Source organism: Puntigrus tetrazona, chromosome 19, assembly GCF_018831695.1.
Source record: "Puntigrus tetrazona isolate hp1 chromosome 19, ASM1883169v1, whole genome shotgun sequence".
NCBI classification, from domain to species: domain Eukaryota; kingdom Metazoa; phylum Chordata; class Actinopteri; order Cypriniformes; family Cyprinidae; genus Puntigrus; species Puntigrus tetrazona.
In genome coordinates, this window is record NC_056717.1 from 5,133,945 (window position 1) to 5,143,262 (window position 9,318).

Sequence of the window (9,318 nt, forward strand, 5' to 3'; positions counted from 1 at the left end):
CAAAAATCAGCAAAGCACGGCCAAAATGCACTTTACAAACACACTCATCTGTTGTTGTTAGCATGCATATTACCAACATACACAGATAGCGTCTTCATTTCAAACACACTTCACAGCTACACGCCGTTAATTTGTGAAAGTCACGGTTGGTCAGTCATCTGAGCCTAAAAGGAGTTTCTGATTCTTCACGTGCCTCGATTATATTTAACGATTTCGCTAGTTAATATGGTGGTTGTACCTTCAGCCAAAGCCTTGCTATTTTTTCAGAGTTCGTAGTGTCGCACGTCAAAGCTGGGGTATCAGCCACGCATTATTGGTCAAGCGATTTAGGTTACGTGTTATGAACGGTTGAAGACGCCTTCGGTTCGCCACCTCGGGGCCGTATACATAGCCGCATGCCGATCGTCACATTCAATATCTTCACCAAATAAAGAGTTAGCGATACGCAACATAGATTGCTTTCGTTGCGCAAGAGGTTATCACGCCGCCGATAAGCCACTCCTTTTACATCAGACCGAACGCCTCAGCACAACGCATGTGGCAGAGATCGCTGCTTCGAGCGATTGCTGTTTGAAAATGTTGAAACATGCCGTGCCGGCTGGGTCATCAGTAAGTCGTTACGTGAGCGAGATAGTGTAGAAATGTAAGCAGAGGTAGTGTTGCCGCCTTCTGGCTCAGAGGGTTGTTTGAGAAATATTGCCGGTAAGGGAGAGCGCGTGTCTTCGGCTTAGAGCTGCCTTCCTTCAGTGCTTCATTCGGTCGCTTTCTGATACGGCAGCAGAAGAACTGCGGTTGGGCAAGAATGCGTTGACGCACGCCACTCTGCAGCAATAAGCTTGCGCGCACGCCCATTTCTTCGCGATCGTTAAAACCGCCGCCACGGCGCCACCGGGTTATGACAGGTAGTAGCCTTCTCGCAGCTTACAGTGAGCCAGAGCGAAAGGGTTACGCACACCATTCACTTCCTAGCCAGCTGCACCGAGACGAAATTACTTATTGGGTATATGCTTTTTTTAATGCTGCCAAATTATTGATTCATACCCGTTATTCAGTCATCTATTATTTTTTGCTTACAGCACGTGTGTGTACGTGTATAATACTGTATAGTAAACACACAGCAGAGTCGCAAGATGAGTAAAAGTTAACAGTTATGACTAATAGCTTTCAATATTTTTACATTGTCAATTATATATAATACATATCATATTATCAATATTTTCAAATACATACTGTTTACGCATTTATATATACATAATAAATATACACAGCACACACACAAAAGCAAAAATTCCAATTATGTCGTGATTACCAGTAATTAATCATCTGGCTTTGTTTTTAAATAATTTAATTTTTTACATCTGTTGCTTGCATGTGAAGATACAATCATTTGGATGATATATTAGAAATGGATTTTATAACAATATTTTTTTATTATTTACAAAAGATGAAACATTATTTATAATTCCAATGTGTTCATTAGTTCGTGAAAAGATGCCATCGTTGTGCTCTTCTTCAATTTCGTGGTTTTGAGTGTTTATTGAATTTTGCTCCAGCGTAGCTTAAATTAAAAGTTTGATTATAGTTATGATGCACAGACAAATAGCACACATTTTGTAAAAGCTTAGATACTTACTTCCATTTATTTCACTTCTTTTATATTGTTTGTATTTGAAGGTTGCCTGTTAATAGCACACTGAGCAGTTTCAGTTTCTGAGATATCTATGCTTTGAGTTTTTGCATATTCATGACTTATTTGGCCTAATACAATATCTTTATTTCAAATACATCATACCCCATACAAATGAATTAATGTTGCAGCGCTTTGCATGAAAATTAGACAAGAAATATTTGGAAAATTATTTCTTTAGAACTTTTTACATAGTGAAGACAAAGCTTACATTGATAAGAAGCTGAGCATCAAACTTATTAGAGTGATTTTCGACAATGCATTTGCCAAACGTATTCAAAATAGCTCATTTAACAAACATTTTACCAAGACAAAAATAGCAACTCCGTTAATATACCTAAAGAGATCTTGGTCAAAAATTTTGTAAAATGTTACATTTCACACCGAATGTTCGACATTCATTTTCAACTCACGCACGTTACATTCACGTAGATCACGGCGATACAGAGCACCCATTATACAATACGTAAGTTTGTTCCCCGTCGAGCAAAACCAATAAAACACAATCACGGCTCATGCAGCAAAGCCTCATTATTTTGCCTCGCTCATCAGCCTGTGCCAGTCACAGGTAAAGCCGCTGTGGTTTATCTGCTCTTTTTATTATAGCAGTGTCTGGCGTTAGTACTAAAAGAGATCAATAGGTTTCGACATACGCAGATATTTCAGTTTCAGCTGCCTTTATCTTCAGCTCAGACAACTCGAGCCGTAGCCAAGACAACAGCAGACGTGGTTTAGCACACTGTTGCAGCAGTTACGTAGGCTTGCCTGACAACGGCAACCACTTTTGTTATTTACAATGTCCGTTTCAGGTGAAATTGTCGCTGTTCAAACAGGTAATGCTGCGAGTTCAATAAAAGTCGAGCAAAACGCGATGACAGGCGTTATGACGCCACTTATGCGTTCGTATAGAATCATCAGAAGTTGCAGTTGCCAGTCAGATTTGAAACTGCAGTGCCTATCACCTGGGACATGCGGTGAATTTGCTGAGATGGTCAAGATTTGTGTGTGTATTGCCAGTTGCAAACAAAAATTGATGATCGCGATTTAATTTAAATTTCGTATAGTCGCATCACTCATTATTGTCTTCTCACAGGCCAAAACCCTCAAGACAGGAACATCAGCTGGTGTTCTGTGCTCGTTTCGGATGCATCAAGTTGTGTCATTTGCAGCTTGGTGAACACTGTAGTAAGTTCTTCAACAAATATCGTAAACATTTTCGTCGCAGAACTGCATCTTTGCCCTTGCCACGACCGGCTGCTTGGCGGAGAGTTTGGCTGCAGCCTTCTCTGGTCAGCGGTTATCCTGTGTTTCTTCCATCGTTGCCTCTCAGCGTCTACAGCGTATGGTCATTCGGAAGGCCGCTTCAAACCAGCAGCCTGGGAAAATTCACGCCGTTTTATTTGCAGCACAACAGGCTACCGATGCGAGTACGCAATACGCAGTAAAGCCGTAACGTCACGGACTGAATTTACCCATTTACCATCACTTACCTTTGTTATCTGTGTTTGCTCACCAGAATAAAATACACAGAGCTTGAAAGTTATGTTTATTTGATCAGTTAACATGCATAAATGCTTTTTTTGATTATCATTAACAGCATGCCTAACTTTATTCTGACATTATCATCACCTTTCATAAAAATACAAACTTCACAGTGCTTCAGTTCATGTCTTTCAGAACATAAATGAACATTATTTTGATGAAATCGATATTTAATTTTGGGATGCTCAGCAATGTACCACATTCAAGTCTGATGAGTACACTACTAGTCGAGCCATGTCGCTATCCGTGGTTCAACTTCAACATGAATTTCCTGAAGATGTAAAGGTCTTATGAATTTTTGAATTTTTACCTGACGGCGAACAATATTACTTATTTTTTCGTCAAAGTCGTTAACATGATTTTTATTTTGTTATTTCAGAACGCATCATTAATTGCAATAAAATAGGTTGTTATCTATATATCATTAGTAATTGCGTCGCCACATTTCAATTTCCTGTTTCGTTTAATTTTCTTTTGATGTTATTGCGTTCAGAAATGTTTCTCAAATCTCGACATGCTGTTAAGCAGCATGACGGTGTCACGCAGATTGCCGATGCCGTCGCCGATCGATGTCGTCGTAGCGATACCGCGGGGATTGTTTCCAACATCATCGCGGCGTCAGTGGAAATTCAAATCAGATAATGAAACTTAAACTGGGCTTTCGAGTAGACCGCTTGCCATTACGATATCCTCAATGTTACTATCAATGCAGTCTACGCCTTCACACCACGCCCGTACATTAGTAACGCTTCATAGCCAATCACACTGTTGCATAGCTTGTTATATCACACGCTGTACTTGCAATAAGCATATAATTATGACATAATCGTGTTCAGCAAGCTCTTTCACATTGCCGCAGAATAATTGCTTTATTGCAAGATTGTTTCTTACAATAAACATTAGTTTTCTTTGCCGAAATAATTATTCTTTTTGTTACGCGTTCTCGAAAAATGAAGTGATTTAATGTGCGTATCATTTACGCAGTTATATTAAAGCCAGCTTCTTTCATTTAATAAGCTTAATACAAATAACACATTTCGTGTTGAATTGACTCATTTTTCATACTTTACAGCTGATTGGCGTTCTGTCGCAGCATTGATCGCGTTACAGTGAAAATGAGCTGCATGGGAACAGCGTCTGCCTTTTAATTCTATGTTAAAAATAGCGTTCATGAAGTCGCATATGCTAATTCCACCTTATTCACCTCCACAGATGGATCGTCATAATTCTTCGCAGGTTTTACAAGCGCTGAATCACTACATAGCCTTCAGGAACCAGCTCAGTTCACGCTGCATCTATATCGCAGAGAATAGCAATCGCCATCACAGTTAGCTTGCTCTGCCAGTTGCAACAGTGAGCACTGTGCAGAATTTTCATATTTACATTAGAAAGTTTTCATAATAAATCGTTTTATTGCAGCAATTTGTTCAGACCGTACAACCACAGACCGACAAAGGACGCAGCCTCATTCAGCTCTTTGAGGTGGTGGTGAAAATGATTTAGGTTTGCCGCATTATTCTTCATTTATTTTTAAAAAGCGAATAACAAGTGAGGGCAACGCCAAAGCCCTGCGTGGCTGCCATTGGCAACACAATTCATTTGAGTTAGCGGAAGGCACAAAACAAGCCCGAGTTCATGTAATGTTCACTTTTAAAGATTTGGCCGTTTAAGACTTAGTGCCTTATGGTACTGCACTTAAAGATGGAGTCTGCGTGACTGAAACGCCATATGTTACCATCGAGCTTTCGAGAGTCCAGTTACGCATGCATCTTTAGTGCCTTCTTCTGTATGTGAGAGGAGAAGACTCAGGCGTGTGCGCTAATGATAAGATCACTGGCAACAGAAGGATTATCGCCATTTTTTCAGATCAAACTAACATCAAGAGTGAACATGGCTGAACCTTTTTCCTGTGTCTTATTGCCAAGTTGTGATCGTTTATTCACGTTCACAGCGCTTTATGTCGCACTGCAGAATTGCACATTTCCACGGTGCCAGTTCAGCGTGCTTTCAGAAATAGCAGAGGTCGTGTTATATTCATATTTCAGAACACGCCATACGGGTAAGAATCTTCCTTCATTGAAACATAACAGCCTCGGCATTCGTTGAGTTGCGCTGCGTAAAAGAAGCATAAAGCTGAGTTGTGCCGAAATACCATAAATAAATTGGTTGGTTTTTAGCATGTTGTTTAAGTCATGGTTTGGCAGAGTCGTATTCGCCACATATGCCATAGTAATCTTCAGAATAAGTTATGTCAACACTACACGAACCAGAAGATCAACAAGACGAGCGTACAACGCAATATAGAGCTGATTTATCGTTCAGGCTCGTATGTTTGGTTCAGTGACAAATATATTTTTGAAGTCATAGCTGGGGAAGAGCGAAATTATTTCGAAACAATGTCTGTACTAGTGATTATCGTTTGAACTAAACTGCTATCTATACAGCGAAAAGAAGTCTTCAGGAACAATTGTTTTTTATTTCATTTTTGTATTTACAAGAACAATCGCAGTCTTAATGTATGTGCAGATGCAGTGTAATCAACAAAATGTTAAAAATGTCGTTGATACCGGTCGCGCCACGGTCGGGTGTCATTTGCAGCAACGCAATTCTTTGGTGGTTTCATCGCTGTCGCAGCAAGTGAACCAGAGTGGTTTCGGCGCCAGTTAAACAGAGTTGATGATAAGAAGAGAGAGACCGGTAGATTTCAGTGAACAGACACCACACCCTTCCGTTTTAAATTCCAGCGCCGATCCATTTAGTTTGCGAGCTGACATGCATTTCGCATTTAGTGCCGAGTAACGCTCAAACACATTACCAACACGGAAAATGGACACGCTGATTATGCGTGCGCCCATTAACTGCCTTGCCCAACTTTTCAGATTGTCTATAGCCTGGCTTTAGAAGCCGTAAACACACAGTTTTAATGAACACAGAAATTGTTGGCGCCCACATAGACCAGCAAACGAGAAACTGGAAGCACAAAATGAACATAATGATCAAGTTAAAGTCAGAAGAAGAATGTGAATGAAGATGTTGGTATTTAGCCGCTAAAGCAGCAGATGGAGACCGTACACAGTGGTCAGCGCGATCAACACGCCGCCCTCGCCCGCGTCGCGAAATGACGGCCAGTTCCCGCAGTCTGCCACCGTTCCTGTACAGTTCTCCATCTGAAAAGCAAGTAAAGAAGCATTATATTGCGCCAAATACCAACATCCTTCATTCACATTCTACATTTTGCTTGATCTGCCACCAACTATTTGTGGTTGGCATTATTCATTTTGTTAAGACTTTGATACTGGTCTATGGCAAAACCATAATTTCTGTGTTCATTTAAAAACTGATGTGTTTGCAGCTTCACATTTTCGTCTCACAAAGCCAGATATAGACAATCACAAAAGAAAAGTTAGATAAAGCTAAGGATTGTGGGCACATAATCAAGCGTGTCCGACCGATGGTGAGGTAAATGTGAAGTGAACGTTCTCAGGCCTCATGTCTGAAGTCACATGTCGGCCACCCAAAGATAAGTAGATCAACACTAGGTTTTAAGAGCAAGAGGATTAATGGTGTCTGTTCACTGAGGGAAATCTACCCGTCTCTCTCTCTATCATCAACTCTATTCTTCTTTGCGCCAAGGCCCTTTCCACAGACACAACTAACCTGCGAGAGCAACGTCTGCAAATTACCAAAACACTTTAGGTTGCGTTGCACTCTAACAGTGACACCCGACATTGGCATTTTTCTCTTGGTGTCTATATTTGACATTTTAACATTTTATTTGATTACACTGCATGCTTTTACTTTTATACATTGTTAAGATACCGGTTTGTTTGCGTAAATACAAAAAATGAAATAAAAATGTGGTGTTCCACAGGGCTCAGTATTCGGTCCTTTACTTTTTTCCCTTTGTATAGATTATGAGGTTTCGTTTCAAACCAGATCCAAGTAAACGCAGTGTCCTTGTGATTACAAAGACCTGATGACCAGTGTTTTCCTTCTTCCCAAGTATGACTAAAAATATATATTTGTCACTGAACCAAAAACCTCTGAATACAAGACGATAAATCAAGCTCTATTCATTTGTAATATTGCATAAATCTGTTAGTCTTCTAGTTCAATCGCAAGGTGATTGGCCTCTGCTTATTCTGAAGATTATATAGCATATGTAGCAGATACAGTCTGCCAAAACCATAACCATTAACATGCTAAAACCAACCAATTTGTTTATAGTGATTTCAGCCTAACTTCCAGCTATGCTTCTTTTACGCAACACCAATCAACCGAATGCCAGTTTGTTATGTTTCCAATAGAGGAAAGGTTCTTACCCACAGTAATGGCAGTGTTTTTCTGGTACGGGTCATAAGGACACCGGCCTCTACCTTCTTCTGGCTTACCGCTGGGGCCTGTAGCCATGGAAAATGTCTCTGAATTCTGCAGATGCGAGCACATAAAGCATATGAACATTAATAAACTGATCACAACTTGAAGCAATAAGACTAGGAAAAGGTTCACGCCACATGTTCACTCTTGATTGTTCAGATTTGATCTGAAAAATTAAAAAGCGATGAGAAATCCTTCACAGGCCACGGCGGTTTCATACAGAAAGCTTTCTATGTTGCGCACACACGTACAGATCTTCTCCTCTCACACTCATGAAAGCACAGAGTGAGGAAGAGGCACTAAAAGTGCATGCATGACTGGATCTCAGAAAGCTCGATGGTGTATGAAGGACAGTCACGCAAGTTTCCATCTTTAAAGTGCACAGTACCATAAGAGCACTAAAGTCTTAAACTAATCAAATCTTACTAAAAGTGGACATTACATGAACTCGGGCCCTTTGACAGTAAAAAAGCCTTCCACTAACTCAAATAGATTATTGCTATTTGCCACCCAATGGCAGCCACACAGAACTTTTAACCGTTGCCCTCCACTTGTTATTCACTTTTGCAAAATAAATGAAGAATGAATGCAGCAAAATATACGTCATTTTCACCCTGCACCTCAAAGGCTTTAATTAGAACACGTCATATCCGGTCTAGTGGTTGCATACAGTCTAGACAAATTTAACACAATAGAAACCGATTTAATTATAAAAGGCTCTAATGTAAATATGAAAATTCTACTGGTCTATCACTTGTTGCAACCTAATAGGAGTAAACCGAGGGCAAAAATAACTGTGATAAGACGGATGCTGTGTGTCTTACGATGTAGATGCAGCGCGGGCTGAAGGCAAAGGTTCCACAGGAGAACATATGAGTGGAGTTCAGCACTTGTAAAACCCTCACGAAGTTATGACAGTCCATCTGTGGGTGGAATAGAGGGTTAGGTTAAACATATGCGGCTTATGAAGACCCATATTTTAACACAGGGGTTAAAAAGGTCGGGCCGAAAGCGGCTGATTTCCCATACCTTCATTTTGCCTTTCATAGCACAGTCAGTAAGATCTTTTTCTGACGGAGACCAGTCCAACTGTAAAGAGAGTATGAAAAATGGGTCAGATTCAACACAAATGTGTATTTATTATTAAGCTTATTAAAATGAAAAGAAAACAAGCACAATATATGCATGTGTGCAAACATACACACATTAAATCACTTCAATTTTCAGGGCACGCTGATTAACAAAAGAAATAATTATTTCAACAAAAAAAGCTAATATTTATTGTAAAAGTAATCTTACAATAGCTTAATTATTCTAGCAACAATGTATGAAAGAACTTGCTGAATTTTGATTATAGTCATAATTATATGCCCATTTAGGTACAAAAGTGCCATGTATGTGATATAACAGAAAGTTGCTATGCAGCAAAATAATGATTTGCTATGGAAGCCGTTACTGTATTGTGAAACACGAGACGTAATTGTGAAGAATGAGTCTCGTGTGAAGGCTGCATTGACCAAACAGCATTGAGGGATGATCCATTAATAACAAACAGTCTATAATTTAGTTTAAATGTTGGTTTCTATTATCCTGATTTGGTTTCCACTGACACGGTGGATGTTTAGGTTAAAACAAAATCCCACTGACCTTCTCCTTCAAGGTCATCGCATCACTCTGACCGGACGCCGATTGCGAGAACGGCATCGCGCGTG

The 9,318-nt window shown here is 39.9% G+C and overlaps 1 protein-coding gene across 1 annotated transcript; it reads right to left on the reverse strand.

Moving 5' to 3' along the window:
- Window positions 1-4,485: 4,485 nt before the first annotated feature.
- Window positions 4,486-9,310, reverse strand: LOC122323831 (semaphorin-4B-like). Its single transcript, XM_043217933.1, has 6 exons — window positions 9,254-9,310; window positions 8,636-8,695; window positions 8,431-8,529; window positions 7,552-7,657; window positions 6,302-6,396; window positions 4,486-4,524 (listed from the first exon to the last, which is right to left on the reverse strand). Exons 1-6 carry the CDS (start codon window positions 9,308-9,310, stop codon window positions 4,486-4,488), a joined length of 456 nt encoding a protein of 151 aa, XP_043073868.1.
- Window positions 9,311-9,318: the final 8 nt, after the last annotated feature.

What these genes read in the sequence shown, in the direction of transcription:
- LOC122323831 (XM_043217933.1), bottom strand. Translation starts at nt 9,310, where the DNA reads ATGCCGTTCTCGCAATCGGCGTCCGGTCAGAGTGATGCGATGACCTTG. An exon ending in CGATGACCTTGAAGGAGAAG is followed by an intron (nt 8,696 to 9,253) that starts GTCAGTGGGATT and finishes CTCTCTTTACAG; the next exon opens with TTGGACTGGTCTCCGTCAGA. An exon ending in GCCCGCGCTGCATCTACATC is followed by an intron (nt 7,658 to 8,430) that starts GTAAGACACACA and finishes TCGCATCTGCAG; the next exon opens with AATTCAGAGACATTTTCCAT.